This window comes from Colius striatus, chromosome 12 (genome assembly GCF_028858725.1).
Source record: "Colius striatus isolate bColStr4 chromosome 12, bColStr4.1.hap1, whole genome shotgun sequence".
NCBI lineage: Eukaryota > Metazoa > Chordata > Aves > Coliiformes > Coliidae > Colius > Colius striatus.
The window spans coordinates 18,483,623-18,504,458 of NC_084770.1; the positions used below are offsets into that span (position 1 = coordinate 18,483,623).

General features: G+C 41.1%; 1 protein-coding gene across 2 annotated transcripts in view; it reads right to left on the reverse strand.

Annotated features, from left to right (window-relative positions):
• FNDC3B (fibronectin type III domain containing 3B) overlaps positions 1 to 20,836 on the reverse strand; it is a 194,991-nt gene that overhangs the window by 76,207 nt on the left and 97,948 nt on the right. For both annotated transcript variants that reach the window (XM_062005877.1, XM_062005876.1), the window contains exons 5-6: positions 16,389 to 16,632; positions 13,707 to 13,994 (exon numbers count right to left, since the gene is read on the reverse strand). In XM_062005877.1, coding sequence (XP_061861861.1) covers positions 13,707 to 13,994; positions 16,389 to 16,632 — 532 coding nt within the window. The remainder of the gene's footprint in view (positions 1 to 13,706; positions 13,995 to 16,388; positions 16,633 to 20,836) is intronic.

The window sequence follows — 20,836 nt, forward strand, 5'->3', positions numbered from 1 at the left end:
ACCTCCCAGAACAACTGTGCAGAACTATCACAGTAAAAAAGATCCAAACCCAAATAAACCAAAACCAGGTATAACTGGGACAGACTAAAATCTAGTACTTTGCTCTTGTCTTGGACCAACTTTTTCTTTCAAGGCCATCTGAGCTCTCCTCATGCCTTGTCCTCCTTCCCTCCCTATTAACCCACCAAGCACTCTCAGCCCTATCAGGGCTTGATATGGACAGTAACTTAATAAGCATCAATCCTTATTCCTTCAATTTCTTAATGAAAATATTGAATTCAATTAGACCTTGGACAGATTCTTGCCTAATCCAGTTTGATGCATCCTTTTAGTTTGTCAAGGAGGCAGTCCACTGCAGGACAGGGTCACGAACACACTGCAGGTTTGTGTGCTACCAGATGTCATACTGAGAGAGCAAACCCAATGCCACACTGAACACAGTGCTTTATATCCAACTCTTCTCAGCACCACTTGCACAATGGGCAAAATGAGGAGCCCTTCGGAATAAAGAACTTGTGAACAAAACACATATATTCAAAACAGTCAAGCACGTCATGATAAAATAGAACACACCAAGGAAGGCTATTAATTAAGCCTACAAATACCTGCATGAGATTTCTAAACATCAAGTATTTCAAATTTTGCTAATAATGTGAAACCTAATAAAAATGCCAGCAAAAAAGCCACAGTTGAAGCTCCCATGTCTAAAGGGGAGAGACTGACGTTAACTAACTTTAAGAGAAGATCCAATCATCAACATATCCTTCTAATTCTTAAAAAGTTGCTGTGCATGAGCATCTCACTAACCTTCCCACTTCTAAAAGCCTTCTCACCATTTCTGTCTTAATTCTCCTGCTGAAATGTCTTACCTGATGTCTATGTTCAGTATGTGACCTGAAAGAACAAATCATATGTAGCTGGCAAAAAAAACCCCAAATCAAATCTTTCCTGAAACAATTGAAGGCAAAACGAAACAAAAAATCTGCATAAATCCCAGAAACATACATTTTCAGATGTCAATTAAGGAAAAAAAACCCACCCTCTCCAGCTATATTGACTCACCAGGACTTTAAGTAGAGGATAACTGACACTTTTGCCTCAACACCATTTTGGTTTAGACACGAATTTGACTACATTTCAGAGATGTCCGGGTCACAATCCATATCTATTAGCCTCAGAGTTTTACCTTAACTGCTTCAGTATTACACTGTCAACAGGGCAGGACGCTCCCAAAATACCTGGACTATCAGTTCAAAAGTGGCTCTGCTTCAAACCAAAGATATCTCCTATCACATGGAGAAGCATCAGAGGTTTTCACATCAAGCAGATGTGGAAGCACTCAGATCTACGTAATGAAGTAATTTCTGCTAAAATGTGTTTTAAATGCAAATTCATTCAACTCTCCCTGTCCCTCAATGCTCTTTTGATGTGTATTTTTTGCTGGGATTAAGCAAGGAAAATAAGATCAGAAGTAATCCACAAGGGAAATGAAATGCTGGATGTAAGGGACAAACGGAGTCTAAGTGACATGTTGCGTTTGTTTTTCTCTGCTCCTTTGCCGCTACTGCTGGAAGACAGCAATAACAACTCCTACTTTATTGGCTAAAGATCTGAGTGAATTCCTACTGTGAACACGTAGTTGATCCATTAGAAGGCAGAAAAGGGCTTTCTTAGTAAAATACAGCAATGCCCCATCTCTATCACATACATTTTACATCTTAAGAAAGCGCTTTGTACATCTCAAAAAGAAGATAAGAGAGGCCACAGGCTGCATACGGCTGCAGCTGCTTGCTTCTGAAGGAACACCACATTAAACAGTGACATAACCCACAGAAACAGAGAAAGCCCAAGCTGAAACTACTGGAACAAACTGCTTATACACAGGATCTCTTTTTGGAGAGCACTCACTCTTCTGTACTTTCGACTTGCTTTAGTTTATTTGCTGTGGTAACACACTTTTCATTTGTCACTTTATGTACCAGCAGCCAGCACGCTACGTGGGTTTGAGAAGACAGCAAAAGCTTTGCAGATAACAAGGGTTGGCTAGCAAGCTGCCACATGTAGTTGCCACCTTTGTACTTTGACAGGTACACTTTGAAAATGACACAGCTGATTCCTACAAAAATAGATAACCAAGAATTTCAGATTCTGATGATTTTTATTAGCATCATTTCAACATTACAGGTTGCAGTTTCAAAGAGCTCTTCTCAGTTGTGTTGGCATAGCCAAAACCTCCTGTTTGAGCAGCCAGGCAAATATACCTGTGTGTGAGATGGGTGGAGATAATGCTATGTGGTGATGTCCCCTCCCTCTGGTAAACCTCCAGATGCATGACAGCTATTAAAAAGGCTGAATCTCTGCAGCTAAAAATCTTGAGTCTCTCCAGTCTGATCTAAGGCATTACTCTCATCAGCTCAGAGATACAGCTTTTGGCCCAGGAGAGACACACAGAGCCACTCCATGGGCTGCACACTGAATTTGAACCAGGAAGAGCAAGAGCTCATTGACACTTTTGACTTCGTACAGACAGACTTTGAAAATAGAGTTTTTCTCTTCTAGTCCCATCCCTTCTATATGAGCATTAGATATCACTACCATGTGGCCCACTGCAGTTCACCAAGCATGATACTATGAGAATGGTTAAAAAAATATATACAATCAATCCTTTCTAATTAAGGAATCATTTTCATCAATCATTGTACCTTCCTGTACTTTTCCTGCATACAATGAAGTCCTTTTCAACAGTTTCTCTGATAACTTTTAGGATGTGCAGTATTGCCTTCCCCTTATTGCTTTTCATTTATTTATGTACTGGTCCATGCTTTCCCTCTCTCAGTTCTCACTCCCTGTCCCTTTAGCCTCTGACCGCTTGTCTGTCCAGCCTTGGTTAGTATTCAAGAGCCAGAGTACAACCTGGCACAGCTGCCTCCGGCAGCCCTCCAAGCCTGACAAACTGAGCAGTCATTCAAACGGAGAAGTAACTTCTGCAAAGATCACCACCTTACTGCTATTATGACCCTCGACTGCCACAAGTGACATGGCCATAAAAGCCCCACAAGGTTTCTGCAGTCCAAGGCAGGAGGAGGAGGGGAGGGACAACTGTGCAGCCAAGATACTTACATTTAAGTGTGTGAAAGACCTCAATGGGGACTCAAAAGGATGCCTGATGCCAGTTGAGAAATGACATGATCTGGCATTTATAGAGGCAAGATTTCCTCTAGGAAAGAAAAGGTTCCCTTCAATCATGGCAACTTACTCTCAGCTGCCAGGCAGAGAGCCTGAACACCACAACCAGTGGAACAAGTCTCACGACTGCTTCTCCTTACACTGACGGAAAGCACAAATTTGACAGCACTAAAAACTACTGTCTTCTCAACCAGGTCACTAATAGCTCCCTTGGATCTAACTATCAGCTTGAGAAGCAGCAGACAGCACAGGCATGTCTCTGTCACTCTCTGCTGAGACAGCCTCCAGGTCCATCCATGGCAGTGGTGATCCTTGCACCCTCTAAGAATTGAGGTGGAAAGCATAATCCCTATCAAACACAGACTTTGACAAGTCTCCGGTGTCAACAGTCTAGGGTTTTAAACCCTGTGACTGCCAGTTAGGAAACATTTTTCTCTGAAATGCTGTCTCCCGTGCAGAGGGACAATGCCATCAATACTGAACCTGAGAAAAAGCCTTACCTTTTCCTGACCTTCAAAAGCATGACCATTAGAAAAATGGCCAAGAAAAGCCTTTGATAATCTGCCCATTAAACACAAAAATAGCATTTTCCTGTTCAAACAAAAAAACCTAGCAAAATAATCTGCAAAACTGCATATTTGCACAGAAAAACAATCAGACAGCACAGCCAAAACAGACTCCATAGGAGCTTCAAACTTGGTCAGGATTAAACAGAGCTTCTCAGCCAAAATGAACAATCTCCTTGGCAATGAACCTGTAAATTCACTGAGTTTGCTACACCACCACAAAGGCAGCAGAGCACTTACCCAATGCAAATGCATTAAGGTTTCCATTATAGTCTAAGAAACTTTAGGAAAACACCCATAAGCCACATTTTGTCTTCAGTCACAACTCTTCAGCCTTGCTTGAATATAAGAAGAAATTAATGGAGAAACGTCTGGAGATTTCATGGTGGGCACGGGAAAGTGCTTTGGGATGCTCAGCTATGGTGATAACCTGTGTCACTCTCAAACAAGAAAGTAAGCAGGGGAAACCCTTCTCTAAAACAAGAAACAAAAGTAGAAAACGTGTCATCTATTCCCTGTTCCTGATTTTGTCTTAACACTCACATTAAAGCATACATTTTATTTCTAAACACTACTTATATTATCTGCATGTTTTAAAAATATGTCAAGCTCTACTGGAACAGTCTGTTTTTAATGAGAAAAAAAAGAGAAAACACTCCAAATGATAACGCAAGGATTTCTCATGGAGCCCACACTGGGATTTTTCGCTGTCAATCTAGTTAATGGCTACAAAGTCATGGTATTTTTTGAATGAACCCCAGCCTAACTTTTCTGTTACCGACGTAAATTATTGACCTCTTTTTCCAGATGGAAACTATGAGATCATCAGATTGCAATGAGTGGGAGGGAATATTGCAGTAATCCAGGAAAAGAAAGAAGTTTTTTTCCCTTCTTCAAATCAACCCAAATACCTACAGACTGACAGCAGAACAGAAATGTTATCTTCCTCGTGACAAATGACAATCAACCTAAGTAATTCCTGCCTTCATTGCTTTGCAGACAAGTCTGAATATGAATTACTAATAAGGGAGGTAGGATTATATTAAACAGAACATTTCATAAAGTTCAGGTGCTAAATTCCTACAATGCAGAACTAAAAGAAGGCTGAGGTGATGGTATTGGTGCCCTTCTATGTCTGTGATGTGAAGAGACCACTCAAGAAAGTTTAACAAACCCCATCTATAACGCCTGTACCAACTAACTAGTGAGCTAGAAGAACTGCTCACTAGTTAAGAACTGTCCATGCAATTAGCAGTCCTATATAGGACAAAGGCAAAATACAGTCTCTGGTATTTGCACAAGCAGTTTCACCACTGAGAATCTTTCCAAATATTTGAACTATTTCACAGAAATATCCACCTGATTACAGCTCTCTGGGAAGGCTTCAACAAAGCTACAGGAATTTCAACTCGATCTGGATTTCATTCCTGAGATGAAATTCAGGCAAAAGTCACATGAATCACAGTAAATCAAAGCAGCTGCTTCTAAGCATAGCTCCTTGCAGAAGAAAAATAAACAGAAAAACCAAACTCAAGCTTCAGGACAAAAATCTTTTATAACAAACCTCAGAGAAAACTGAAATGGCTGCTTTATTTTAGAGCAGTGTCTACTTCTCCTGTTAACTGCAGAGTGATGCTTTCAGTGGCGCGTTTCTAAAAACGAAGTTGCCCCCCATAGAAGAAAATATACTGTAGATCACAACAACTTTTCAAATCAAATTCCCCCCTTCCTCAGAAAAGGAAAACTAAGTGATGGCTTTTGAAGCACAGCCAAAGAGAGCTGGGTAAACAAATCTCATTAACTTCACTGGGACATGAAATTTCACTTCACTGCCTTTGCAAATCCAGAAGAAGTTACAGATGGACGTTGTTCAGAACATCTGGGCATACAAATAAAGGTTGTTCATTAAATTATTACACTTAAAGGTGTTTTATTTTTTATACTCCAGAGGGAGGAAATGCTCTACCTCTTCCCTATAAACACCCTCTCCCTTCTGGCTCAATGTCCCAGATATTGCCAAATAAGGGAAACATGGTTCCCTCCCTTTGTCGGTGGTCCATGTTATCTCCTCTTAACTGGTGAGAATACACTGTTTATCTTGCTCTAAAACCTTTGTGCAACTCCTCTCCCCAGAGCAGAGGTTTAACCACTGAGCATTTAAGCAGGATGAAAATGTACTCGATGTGTTTTTTTCTGTTGGTAGGATTATCTATAAATAATGTAAACTCGAAGGAAGGAGACTCAGATTTCAGTCCTCTGGATTTGACTGTCAGTTGCAGCAGAAGCTGTGAATTCTTGAGATAATGAAGAACCTCTGGGGGAAGAGGCTGTGCCTTGCGTCATTCAGTGCTGCCTTCCTGATAAATCATGAAGGAGATAGTTTATCCAGCTCCCCCCGCCAAGGAGATCCTGCTGGCTATATGAGACAAGGGAGGGATGAAAGCAGATGAGAAGAAGAATATGACAGTCCACAGGGTTTGATCAGGATTGAAATAACAGCCTTGGGGAAAAAACTCTAGCCACTGTCAGAAGGATTTTTAAGTCACCAGTAACTCACTCTCATTTTTAAGTCAAATGAGAGCCCTGGACCCAGATTTCCCCACTCTTTACTAGATAAGCCCCATAGTTTCCCAAGTGGGCTTGGAGCTGTATTTCTAGCAGGCTGGCACACTTAAAATGATTAGGGAGCTTCTGTCTGAGATTCTGTGATGAGACTGAAAAATGTAACTAGAATCACTGCCATCCATTGTGTCTCAGACCCATGGATGCCCAGGAGACCAGATCTCAGAGCATCTGATAACCATGTTGGATCCATGTATCCACAGCTACCCTGATGTTTTGTTTGCATTCCCAGTTACAAAAAGTCTGGATGAAGCCAGGTTTGACACACGTTTGCATTGAAAAGTAGCTGACATGGAAGAAGGGAGAATATTGTGCAATGCTCCCATTTAGCTGATGAAGAGAATCTCTTATCAACAACTTCTGATGCCTAAGTTAGGAAGCTGGTTCTTTAATCTTTCAAGATAAGTGCATGAAAATAGACCATGAGTATCTCTCCCTGCCCCAGCCCTACCAGTTTGCAGGACTCAGTACTAAGGCAGCACAAAACAGTTTGCTGGAATGAAGCCATGTGGTGGGAAAGACAGTAGGATTGCCATGGCATTGAGGCTTCCCCTAAACCTTGTGTTTGTTCCTGCAATGGGTACAGCAGGAAAATAACTCATTGCTCCCAACATTTCACATGTAGACAAACTTTCATAGGCTTGTAAATTCCTGCAAATGATTTTGCATACGGCAGACTTCTGGGAAAGAGTTGGTCAAGATGCACTTAAAGGAACTACCCACAGGCTTCTCAAAGCAAAACACTGCTGGATTTGGGGCTCAGGGACATTAGCACTAGGTACAGACTTGCTTTTCAGTACCACTGGTCTGTTTGTGATATTTAGCTTTTACCTCTCTGCATCAAAGCCCCATCACGCAAATCAATTTTCAAGATGGCAGAGGAAACAGAGATGTGCTTCTTTCCCTCAACACAGTGTCTTTCTCAGTGATGCTGGATATACATCTTAGCAATTCTTTCTGCTGAACGAAAGCAGTAAATTAAGTCTGATCTGGACAAATTCTGGCACGTACATAGATTGACATGAGCTTGGAAATGTACTTGGCTTGAGCTCTGCATAATGTCAATATGTTCCTAATATATTTGAGTCTATAATAGAGCTTGTTTAAGTGGTTACTTTATATGACTATTAGATAAAACAACCTTTGGTTAAAAAAAAACCCCAGACCTGTGTGGCCCAGCTAATGGAGCTGACTGGTACACAAAGGTGTACTTTCAGCACATTAACATCAGAAGTATCTGAAATTCAACACCATTTTGTTTTCTAGCTGGACAAATAATTTCACAGCCTATTATTTTTAGAGAAGTTACAAAAGATAGAGAGTGTTTAAGACTTGGGCATATTTCCAAGTAGGAACAAACAAAACCACAGGCTCGGTCATGATGTGAGAGATAAGGCTGAGGCACGAGAATATCACACTGGAAATTCCCTGGTGTCGCAAATTAACTGTGGTTTCCCAAGTTCAGACTAGTGCCCTAATTAATACGTCCAATTTCCTCTCACTTATTAAAATCTTAAAGAAAAACAGTATAAATGCAACACCCAATACATGTTTCTAATCAGATATGTCTAAACAATTCAGCCAGGTAGTATCATTTGCTGAAGGTATTTTGAAAGCGTAGTAGTAACACTAATACTACTGAGATTTCCTATGGGATGCTGATCTATACTAACAAGATCCAACATGTCTCTGTTTCCAGTAACTATTATGTTTCACATTTCATTACTTGGTACCATACTAAAATTCACATAGCCTGACATATATTTGAGTCTTCAGAGTGGTTTTTTTCCCATGTTACTAATAAAATAACTGTGTTGGTTTTGATAGGTTGTCTTCAGGAGACAATCTTGTTAAATCTCCTTATTTTATGGAAGGAAATACATTTACGGAAACCAGGGAAGCTGCACTTACAGTGGATTATTTTGTATGTCGGCAGAAGACTCATTCATGACAAATTCTTCCTGCAGAACATTTTTACATTGCTGTAACAAAGGTCTTCATACAACCCAAATCACAGTTTCTGTCTAAAAGAACATAAAGGTTACATAGATGGCCACAGTGTTTCACAGCCTCTGTGCTTACAGGGACCAAAAGTGATGAAACTACTCTTTTTGGCTTTTAAATCTATAGTATATACAGTATAGGTACATATACAGCCCCATCAGCTTGCCAGACATATTCAGGACCAAACAGTAAAGAACTGACAGGATCTAGAATGAGTAAGTGGAGGAACTTTGCCCGGTTCCTGTCTGCAGTGAATCACAGCTCCCTCCATTTCCCTTCAATTCACAGGCTCAGGATTAAAAAAAGCCCTTGATACAATTAAAAACACAAAAACAGAAAAAACCCTCACACTTTTCCTAAATATATTTAAGTGTTAGAAAGAAAAGAGACAGAGAGAACAGGATAGGCTGTACCAAGAAAGTGTCAGCTGTATTTTTCCACAGGTCATCACCCAGTCGACACCACGTATCCCAGCCAGCTCAGGGATGCTTGCTGCTACTAGCTCTTCCCAGCACCAGCCCAGGCTCGCCAGAACACTCAAATTTACTTCTTCCTCTCAGAACTTCTCTTTTGCTGAGTTCAGGACTTTCAACATGTTTTCAAAGTAAAACCACCAGAGTTAAAAAGTTCGTAAGCCCATTTTCCACATGTTCCTGACACATTCACCTCAAAGAAACGCGCACACAGAACTAGCCTCATCTCCTGAGAAACGTCCATCAGTAATGCAGGCAAGAATATGAAGCACCTAAGGCAATGTTTTTCACCTTTATGAGTACCTGAAGGCTGCTTCAGTGCACAGAATCAGATTTAAAACCTCAATGATGGGAAAACACCTTTGAGTTTTTAAGCTGGTTGTACACATATGACAACAGTACCACAGAAGTTTATGATTTATCTATCATCTTCAATAACTCTTTGAACTATTAACTCCAATCTTGTTTTCTCCCTTCTCCATACGTAAAGCAGACCAACTCCATGTGCAAGAAACCAGTTGCCCTGAGAAATAAAGTGGACACCAAGTCAGCATTCAGGCATCGTTCTGGGCACCTGAAAAAGCAAGTCTGCTTTTCTGCAGCTCAGAGGCAAATGGCATCAACCAGTTCCAAAAGAGAGTTAGACAAATTCACAGACAACAGAACAAGTGAGTATCCAAGAGACTGAAACTCTGACATGCCCAGTAGATCTGGATTCTGGTGGAGGAGTAGGGACTAGGGCCCAGGACAGGGTTGGGCTTACAGGCCAGCTCCCAGCATCTCCATCACCACTGCTGAAGACAGACCACTGGGCTACATGGGCTCCTGCTCTAACCCAGTACGGCCAAATCTTCTCAAATTCCCACAAAAAATCTTCCTTATGGAATGTTTACATAAATCTGCACATGAGCCCCCCTGGAGCTGCCTTGCTGCCCAGGCTAGGTCTGTTTATTCTGGCACCCAGTTATCTACACCCACCCAGCTCCTGGACAGGATGCACAAAACAATCCATCTCCTCTTTTCTACTTTTAGCCATTTGAAGAGTTTCAGTTCTGGCTATCTTAGCTTCTTCAAACTTCAATGAGGATTTAAAAAAAACTATCTGATTCGAAGGACAAGAAAAAAGATGTTTTATTAGCAAATAGATGAAAGCACTGTAAGAACACTCAAAACTGCTTCTGTTCCCACAGTGATTGCAGCCACACACAAAACTTCTCAAACGATCAGATCACTACATGACCAAGAAGTGAACCACTGAGTGCATGATAAGGAAGTGACTCAGACTGAAATTCATGAAGGACAGCATGAATGGGACAGGATTTCCGCTTACAGCTCTCTTTACATGGCAAGGCTCCTTTGTAACAAAACCCAAAACCCTTCTTTCCCATTCAGCTTTTAAAATGGCTCTGCAGAGATGCTACAGTATGTATTTTAAATCAATCCCTATGTCACACCTCCCAGTCTTCTGCCTGTACAACACAGCATCTGTCCAGTCACAGTAAATGCTCAGAATACTTGCTAAATGTTCAGACAATTATAAGCCATCAGTTTTGGGGTGGGGTTTTTTGCCTTAAAATGGCTTATTGCCAGCATCCAGCATAACTATAAATCTTTATTTACAACTCCACCTCCTGAAATCCACAATGCTGTCAATGGAAAAGGCCAGAGGAACTGCAGTTCAATCCCCAATCTGGAGCTGCAGTGTCCCTATCAAACAGAGGTCCTGATGCTATGTTACAGGGCCAGACTGTCATCAGTGTGCACAACAGATGCACCAGAGTGTTCATGTACCATTCCATCATAGAGTGCCACTGAGGAGCACATTCTGGATCCCTACTTGAAGAGGTGACTGGACGAGAAGTACTATGGACTCACTTTATTTTAGTACTACTGATGCTGTCACCCCATTTCTTCGACCAGTGCTCAACCAGCATTTTGGAAAATCTCCTGGTTCTTTCAATATTGGAAAGAGACACTAAGTTATTGACTTATGGCAATGTCTTCCTTGACTTTCCTTACTCAAATGTCACGTTCATAACATATATGCAACAAGTGTATACTTTAATAGAAAAGTATTTGTTTACTTAATGGAAGTTAATGGAAAAACATTGTTAACTTAAATAGCATGTCTTGTGAGTTATAACTTCAACGAAAAAAGTAGCATTGTCCTTGCATTATATACTAAACATTTTCTTCAGAATTATCCTTACAGTTCTCCACAACAGCCTCCGTGCAGTCATATCACAGATTGCTTGGAGGTGCTCAGTAAGGAGAAACACATTCCTCAAAGAAATTACTACCAGGAAACAAGGAGTAGGACAAGCAGTTACTTAAACACAGGGATAGCATAACCAAGAATAGAAATGCCTGTCATTCACTTTCCTGTGCAGATCATATTCCTCCACCAATTAAAACAGGCCCTCAAATTGCCTTTCCCAGTGCCAGGCTGGGAGCAGCCGTGGCTGCCGGCACGCACTCGGCGCTGGGTGAGACGCTCGCAGCGCCTCAGCACCTTCCGGAGCTTGGCTCCCACAAAGCCCAGTCCCCAAGGAAAGCAATCGCTACATCCCGCTGTAACGCTGTGTACTGGTGCTCATTCTGCAGCAACCAGCACTGAGGCTGTGCAAGTGTCTGCTCCAGCTGTGTACAGGACTCCCAAAGCCCCGCTCCCTGGCAGGCAGCACGACTGTTTCGGTGGCAGCAGCTTGCCAAGAGCTCACTCCCTGGATTGCTCTGACAGTCAGTCACCCAAAATAAGCATGTGCCAGCTACCATTGCACAAACATGCACACACCCCAACCAGATATGAAATGATATGCTATAAAACACATCACAGTCTTAATTAAGACATTCAAGCAAATGAATCCTTCGGCTCCAGTTCTTCTTCACCTTACACTTAAGTTTTCCTCTATATTCATACATTCCTACTTGCCTCCTTTTTGGCTAAGTGGTTTTCTAAATTAAGACTCTTATGCTCCATGTATTTTTAATATCTATATTATATATATATTTTGTCTTTTTTCTAGGCCATTCCACAATTTTGGAAGCAGTCACAGAGCACCATCAAGTTTTTAACTATTAGCAGGCTTGAACTGATACACATCCACAAAACGTTCAAGTTGAAACAGTTTTGCTGCTTGTTGCTTCTGACATTCTTCTTCACTATTCTAAATACACTTAGCAGCACGGACCAAAATTATCAACTGTGCCCAAATTGCTTATAATTTTCACCCCAATTACCTGTAAGGCCACATTAGGCAGAGATCAATCAACAAATACCTAAACAATTCACACAGAAAGAAATAAAATATGAAGCAGTAGATATTATTTGAAGCTTACAAACATCAAGTGGTAGCTTATTTTAGGGTGTTGTTCTAGGAAAGCCATCACAAAACCTCTATGACAACCTTTTCTGCATAAATTTGTGTATAGGTATACACGGATGACTATCAGGACAGATCTGATGTGAAAAAGCTCCTATTCCTGCTTGGCCAGGGACTTTGCTGTCTAGCAGTCTCACAGCAACTCCTGGATTGCTGTCTCCAGGCACAAATATAGAACCCAATTTTAAAACACCAGGGAGCAGGATTTACAAGGGCATGTAGTGATGGGACAAGGGGTAATGATTTAAATCTGAAAGAGATTTAGATGAGATATCAAGAAATTCTTCCCTGTGAGGGTGGTGAGGGACTAGGGACAAAAAAGCTAAACATAAGTGTATTAAAGGTCATGTAAATCGATTGACAAGAAATAATCAAAACATCTAATGCAGTGATTCATTTTCTTGGATGAAAGCATTACCAAACACAGCTCCTTTGCACATCTGTAATCCCTCCTTCCTTACCATGCCACCAGCCTTTTTCCCCCTTCAGCTACTAATTAAGTTACTTTTCACAAGTATTTATTTCATTTACATCTCACAAGTAAAAGTGCATGGTCAAACAAATACACACAACATTCAGATCATGGAAAAAACTATCCTGTATGCAGAAATTCACACAGGAGATTTCAAAGTGTGCTACATTATAAATATCCTCAATGTGCCAGGTATAAGCCTGCTTACTAGATAAAAGTTTGCTCAGCAAGATGCAGTTGCAGCAGTCAGCAGACACACAGAGAAGAAAAAGGCCGAAAGGTGTAATGGATTATAACAGTTACTGAGCTCATTTTAGGCAGAACTGTATGTGCAGAATTGTTTGTGATAAATGAGTTTGATTAGATGAATAACCTAATGTTTTATTGTAACATTTCCATTTTTTAAATTATGTTTCTTTAACATCTTGAAAATGTTGAAGAAAATTATGTCAAATGTAGCTAAAATTATTTGACTGCTCATTCCAATGGCTGGGATTAAGCAATTTCTTTTCAAACTCCTCATGTTTCAACTACTTTTACTCATTTTGAACTTTCACATAAGCAACCTTGTTCTTTCAGTATTCATCTCTAAATGTTCCGGTAAGTTTAGTACCTAGGAGATGCAAAGCAGTGGTATCTAGTAGTCAGGTTTTGGTTCTAGCTCAGTTGTCCACATGGATTTTTGTAAGTACCACAGTAGGTAAAATAAAACCAAGAACTTTCCCATGAAATGCATTTCTGCTTCCAACAGACAAGAAGAGAATGATGCTGCATCTACCAGGGAGTAGTCAAGAAGGATGGGGAGGCAATCAGTTCATCTTACAAAACAAATACAGTAAAGCAAGCTCAACATTTCTCTTTAAGTTCACACTGTATTAACACTGTCTTCACGTGCGGGTGGTAGTGTTTTTTGGCATAGTTACTAGATCCATACAGAGGCAGTCGTTAAGCCAGAAAGGTGCAATAAAAAGGAATGAAAAATAAATAAACCTGTCTTTACCATGTGAGTCCTGTTCATTTGACTTTGGGCTGCTTCTTGCTCTGCGCTCCGGTTTCTTGACGGCAGGAGCCCCCCCGGCACCGCCACTGCTTGCTCCGTTGTGGCTCTTGGCGTAACCATTGTACACAGTCGTGCAGCCGCCTATGTGGCTTTTGTAGATGGATGAGGGAGGGCTATTGAGACGGTTTTGTCGATCAATCTGCCTGTCTTTGAGTTTCTTGTGCTGCGGTTTGCTGTATTGATCTTCCCTGGTGATGTAGCTGGACATGCCATATAGTGGTATGATTTCTGAAATGAAAGAATTCACTCATGTTAACTCAGAGTGACAAAATCACTGTATTTATTCAGAAAAAACACCCTGAATCCCTGACCATCTCTGAATTAAATGATCCCAGATTGTCCTGGAGAGGGATTTTACAAACAACTTCTTTTACTTAAGAAAGCTTTTCTGAAGGATTGATGATTTTTTTTAATGCAGTGTGCTTCTCTGCTGATAGTATTTCATAACTCTTTGGAGGTATATTTAAACACAGCAATTATGGTGATAGTTTTTCCCCTCCTTTTCAGTTTTTGATTCAGGACACAGATTTCAAGCAAAGATCCAGGGCGACTGATGTCTAGGAAAAAGCCTTCCTAAATTGATAGCAATTTAGCAGTTCCTTCCCCAGGGTCTGACTGGTCAGAACCAACTGAGATGTCCTGGTTTCAAGCTGCTGTTACTTATTACATGTAATTTCATTTCCCAGTATAAATAGACTTCACAATCATGTCAACTGTGCCTGCCTAAGGAGAGAAGTGCAGCATAAAGTGGGTAAAGAAAACTGTCTAAAAAAAGCTTGAGAAATATAGTATGTATACTTCAGATGCACTTCATTAAACACAATCCTCACTTCCCCCCTCCAGGAATAACTCCGTGTAACCTAAGGCAGCTCAGCTTGCAAGAATCGGAATATTTTCTGCTTTTCTCTGTAGTTCAATCATTTTATACTTCACTTTAAGTCTGAAGCTTGAACAAACTCATGCACAAAACAGTTTTGCCTTCGTTGGCAAAATAACAATTGATACTTGATACATTATTATTTTGTTCTGCATCCATTCAGAAGTTGTTGTACAAACTTCTGAAGCAAACAAGCATCTTATCCAGCCGTTGAAGTCTTGTCTGTAAGATTGCCATGTACATTGCATTATTTTCCAAGTTGTTTCAATTAGGCTGATTTTCTCTGATATTTCAGTGCATCTTGGCCCTTTATCTTCCTTTATGGTCCTACAAGATCCTATTTATATCCTCACAGCAAGTAGTTGCTTAAAAACAGCATGCTACAAATAAATGCAGTTTTCGCTTGAAGTGTACGCCATTGTTACAGCAAATGGGAAATGATGGATTAATACTCACCAGTCTTAATCTCTCAAACTATCTCAGTGTTACAGGCATAGGTCATTCCAGTAAGGCAACCAAGAATTAAAAAATAGATCTACTTTTAGTTGATTTAACTTATCAGTAGCCCCCAGGCTACAGAAATATTTAAATGCTAAGTAACTAGCAGCTCTGTGTTCACTCTGCACACTACCATGTTTGCATACCTGACTTGGTCAAGCAACCTGACACACTGGCCTCTTCTCTTTTAAAGGAAAAAAGTCCCTTCCCTATGTATCTGGTTGGCTATGTAGTCCTACTGGTTTCCTGAGCTTTCCACTTCCTTCCCCTCCCCAGTATAATGATGTTAAGTGTCAGCTGTAAGGGTCCATTCCTCACTAGAAAATGAGGTCTGTTGGTCAATAGAAACTTCAAGAGGCAGCTTTTCTCTCAGCCTCCCCCCTCACACTCCAGCGGAACCCTGCTTCTGGTGATATGACAAAAACATATTCTTTAGAAAGGGTTTTAAGTTCAGGTAGCTCAGCAGTAACACAAAATCATGAATCCTGAACTGATTTCCATGTTCAGCCTCTCAAGTAGCTTTGTGGATTACTTTTTTGGTTAACGCCCTCTTTCAGATTACACAAAGACTTATCTCCAGGGTGGCAGAGACACAAGAGTGCATAGTTCAGGCAGAAATATGCCCCTTTCACTCCTTTTCTTGCAATTATTTACTCATGGCCTGATTAGGGTTGCCATGCTACCTTTTGGTATTGAACAATGCTCTTCAGTGACTTACTGCACAGTCTCAACTCGAATAGCAAACAGAAAATGCCTGCTATCACTTGGAAAACCACAGCTTGGAGGCAGAAAGTGCACAGCAGCTAACAGGAAGCAGTATCTACTGAAAATGGCTGCAGCAAGCCATGCTGGATCCAGTCCACCGTATCCATCCTCATTCGCCAGCCAGGACTGACACATTTTGTCTCTTGGTTTTCTGTACAATGCTGCATTGTGATGCAGCAAGAGCAATGACTCAGGCCTTTAGTTTGGAGCGTGGGATGAAGCAATTTTTTACCACTGTATTTACCATTTAAGTTTAAAAATGCTTTTGTTTCTGCAACCTAGTGTTGCAAGGTAGGAATGCCTTGTGTAACTGTACTTTGGATGGCTACACTCCCCTGCTCTGGATGTGGAAGAAGGCAGCTCCATCTGTGTAGACAAATCCACTCTACAAGTTCTCCCATTGGTTTCCACTCCTGGTATCACTAGGCCTTAAAACTTGCTGAACACAGGTGTGAAACAGCAGTGCCTCCCTTTCAGCTCACCTTGTTCTCCGTATATTGTTGGGGGAAGATGATGCTGAGGGAAAAACTGTGGTGGCATGTCCCCAGGTCCAGTGACAGGAGGATAAAAAGCTGTATGAGAGTTGTGAATAAAATGAGGATGGTGCGTCAGGTACGGAGGTAAATGATGGGTTGGAGAGATGGCTGAAGGATAGCTTGGAGGGTAACACTCCGGAGACTGGGGGGTAACCACCACTCTCCGAACACCGGTGTTGTCTTCTATCACCTGCAAGGGAAGGCAAGGAAACCAGTGAGTTATGCAGCATCCGAACCAAACATGTTTTTAAAACAGCACTACTTACAGCTCATTCTCCCATCAGAAAATGTCTAGTCCTTAAAGTTTATCCATAAACACATTTCTAAAATTAATATCAGCAGAAGTAATCATAGTGGTGATGTGGCTTCATTGGAGACTCAGATAGCCACGCTAATCACTGGGATGCTTACTGCCACTAGTGATAAGTATGTGGGTGAGAGACAAAACAAATAACCTGTATTTAGGGAGTACAACAATTGGAAAAGGAACACAAAGCACCAAAATAAGAGTACTCATCGAGGACAATCTTACATGCTGCCCATAAAATTTCCACCACCATCACCACCACTGATTTTGACAGGGCTCTGAAAGCGTACGGAGTTAGTAACACTTGGGAATTAGCTGGCACTGCTCTTGTGGAGCAGCTGCGTGCGTGCACAGGCACATGTACTCTGCAGGAAGCCCTTGGAGAGACACAAGTTTACAAAATAATTGCTCTTTTCACAACAGGTATCTTCTCAAGACAAATCATAGGGCAGGTTTTTCCTGCTGCAGAGCTGGTCTATATATCCATTCAAATCAGCTCTGGAATATGCATAACTAGGCCCCAAATGCAACAGTCGAAGCACGTAAAAACAGATGGAGGAAGGTAGAAATGGGCTCAGCTTGAAAAAAGTTTTTCAGCTTATAATTTTTCCAGAGCTATATTTCTGGAGAACAGTCAACCATCCCAATTTCAGTCCAGACTTAGGAGCCAAGCTTTTCTTGATGTTTATTCAAAAAACTTCTGCCATTTCTGGAACTTAAAAATACAACCCTGTTAGAACAATTCCTACCCCTTGGATTCTGTATGTTGATGTGCTAAGGCAGAAAATCATGAAGGAAACAGAACTTAGTTTTACACAACAAATCTATTTTTTCTGCTGTACTAGATAAGTGAAACTGCACCCAAGGCATCTGCTGTCAGATGCTGGCAATCTCAGCTGATTACCACCATTATTAGCTGGAGTTACCTAGACCCCATGGCAGCACCAGCAGAAGAGACTGTTAGGACCCTCATGCTCACGTGACATCCATCACATCACATCACAATGTCTTTAGTCTAAACCACAAAGAACAAATTGTTTATGCTGATATATCATGAAGTGAACAACAGCACAGGCACATGGCTGCTTCTGCTGACTCTGTTGCAAAGGGAGAAGCCCAGTGAGTGGTAATGCTCCTGCAAACATGAGTCAGGCCTCAGGCATCAGCTGAGCAAGTTACCACAGGGTAAAATTCAACTAGTATTTGCTGATCCAACTCCTTTCTTAGGCCATTAAGCTATACGAATTTACACCCGTTTGCTGCAGGCTGCAACCAGACATGGACAATTTCTGTGGACTGGCCGTCCTCCTACAGAGGAATATTTTCTATAGAAGGTTCAGTCATTCAACTTGTAATTGATATTTTACATTTAAAGAAAATATGTTGCTTGCTATGCTGAGTAACCAGAAGAGGAATTGTTTATCTTAATGTACTTTATCAGAACCTCTAAATTTAGAACTTCAGCTAGCAATTTCACCTCTGCTAGCTTTGAATTTCAAAGACTTGACAGAGTCCTTAAAAGACATCTGAGCCTCAGAGATTTAGACTATCATGTCATTGTAACTGCTGCATTTTCAAGACTCCCATCTCTGCTGGTTCTGCTCAACCTCCACGACATCTCTTACCTTGACAGTGGGTCTCAAACCTGCATTCCAAAACCTGGAGGAAAAGTGGAAAATCCTTTTCCCTTTAGCACATATTTGAAAAAAAAGAGCTACTTATTTAAAACTGTGCACAGAAATGCTAGACTTGAGTCTCTTAAACTTGGATCATGATTTAATTTGAGACAGCAAATTCCTACATCCTGATGTGAAAAGTTTTCATCATGGCTTTAACTAGTTAGAGAATCATAGAATGGTGGAGGTTGGAAGAGGCCTTTAGAGCTCATCCAGTCCAGCCTCCCCCTAAAAAAGGTTCATCTTGATCAGGAGGTACAGGAACATGTCCAGGTGGCTTTGGAAATCTCCAGAGAATGAGACTCCACACCCTCCCTGGGCAGCCTGTGCCAGTGCTCACTCACCTCAACAGCAAAGTTTTCTGTTGTGTTTAAGCAGAATTTTTTGTTCCAGTTTACATTCATTACCCCTAGTCCTATAGCTGGACACTACAGAAAGATACATCACTCCACCTTCCTGACGTCCACCCTTCAGGTACTTTTAAGTGTTAATGAGATCCCCCCTCATCCTTCTTTTCTCCAGGCTGAACAGTCTCAGTTCCCGCAGCCTTTCCTCACAAGGAAGACACTCCCAGTCCCCTGCATTGGACAGCAATTCCCTGACCCTCTTGAGCTGGGAAGCCCAGAACTGGACACAGGACTCCAGACGAGGTCTCACCAGGGCAGAGTAGAGGGAGAGAAGAACCTCCCTCGACCTGCTGCTCACACTTTTCTTGATCATAGAATGGTGCATCCCAGGCTGCCATTGGCCGCCTTGCCCACAAGGGCACATTGCTGGTTCATGGTTAGTTTGCTGCCCACCAGAACTCCCAGGTCTCTAAATCTGCTCTCCTGCAAGTCACTCCCAGCCTGTACTGGTGCATGGGGTTGAAACTGGTCCTGATTTGATCCTTGTTTGATGCAGTTTAATATGGTTCTGACTGGTTCTGGGTCAGAACCGATCTTATAGAGAGCTACCTTGCCAGTAAATAGTTTATTTTAGAGATGGTGACTTAAAGTCACCTCCAAGCCCTGGCTCTATGCTTGCTCTTACTCATCCAGTACCTTAACAGGAAATTCTTCCTTGGGAAAATATGTCCTATAGCTTCAAATATTATATATAGAAATACATAGAAAAGGGGAGAGCTCAGAAAACACAAGTACCATTAATATGAATCTATTATCTGTTCAGAGGGATGGTCAGAAGTACAGAATATCATTAAATATCACTAAAACCACACCACTTGCTACTACCAAGCCTCAAAGACAACTTCAGTCTTCCAGGAGGGTATGAGCACTTATCTCTGCATCAAGACCAGATTACATCTGTATTTTGTGCTCCAGTGAGATGTGTATGTTAAGGAACAGATTTAGACAGAGAGCTTACACCCTGTAGCAGCACATAATGTAAATCATATTTAGAATTATTAGGATTCCTCTTCCTGAATAATCTTCTAGAGAGCAGGAAAGAAAGCTCCGAGTCCTGTCAAAAACTTTCTTGATGAAGTTATCCTGCTAGATGACACTACAAAATACCAGTAGTAATGTGAGAAAAGCCAGACACAAGAGGACAGAATATTTCGGTTTAAAGAAACCTACAATGCTCATCTAGTCCAATTCAAAGGATAATCCAGCCTTCCAAGTGACTTTTGTCAAAAAGCTAAGAGATTAATATCTTTCACTTCTTTCCTCCCAGGTCAAGAATGCTGACAGCAGTCTTGCTACTTCATGTGCCCCCATTTCCAACAAATGCAGCGATGCAGGGGACCTTGCAAAAGTTACTTCCTTTCCCTACCCTAGAGGGCATTTTTCTCCCTAAATTAGGAATTACAGATATATATGTAAACTTCTGAAGCTGTACATACAGTAATATGTTATTTTTCCTTAACAGATCATGAAACAGGGAATTCAATATATTACACACATTAGATAGCTATAAAAACAGCACAGGTTAAGACTGTAGAAGTCTCTCAGTTTTGCAGTTGGTAGATTGTAGTAATGTCTTTCTGAGAGACAACACGCTTCCAGTTCCTCAAAGACAGAGCAAATTAGTTTTGATCCACTAATGTAAATAACATAACTTAGCAGAAAGGTTCAACTTTGCTATTTTAAGAAATCTGCAATTCTTCCTGTCTTCTTCCTATCTTCAAGCCATTTGTTACCAAGATCATAAACTGTCTCTATTTCAGTGCCAAGAAGTAATGAAACCCTAATCCCTGTTGAGGTCTCTAGATGCAACTGGAATATTAAAAGCAATTGCTATTACTAATTTTAGCAGTTTATATTTACAGAAAACAAATATCTTTGGTCATCTGGCACCTAGATGCTCAAGTTCCATCGTTTTGTGTTTTTCAAACAGTTACCAGGTAAATTGTCTGGCTGTTATTTTCTGTGCTTGTTGGTGGAAATGGCACCCTGCCTCAATAACAGTAT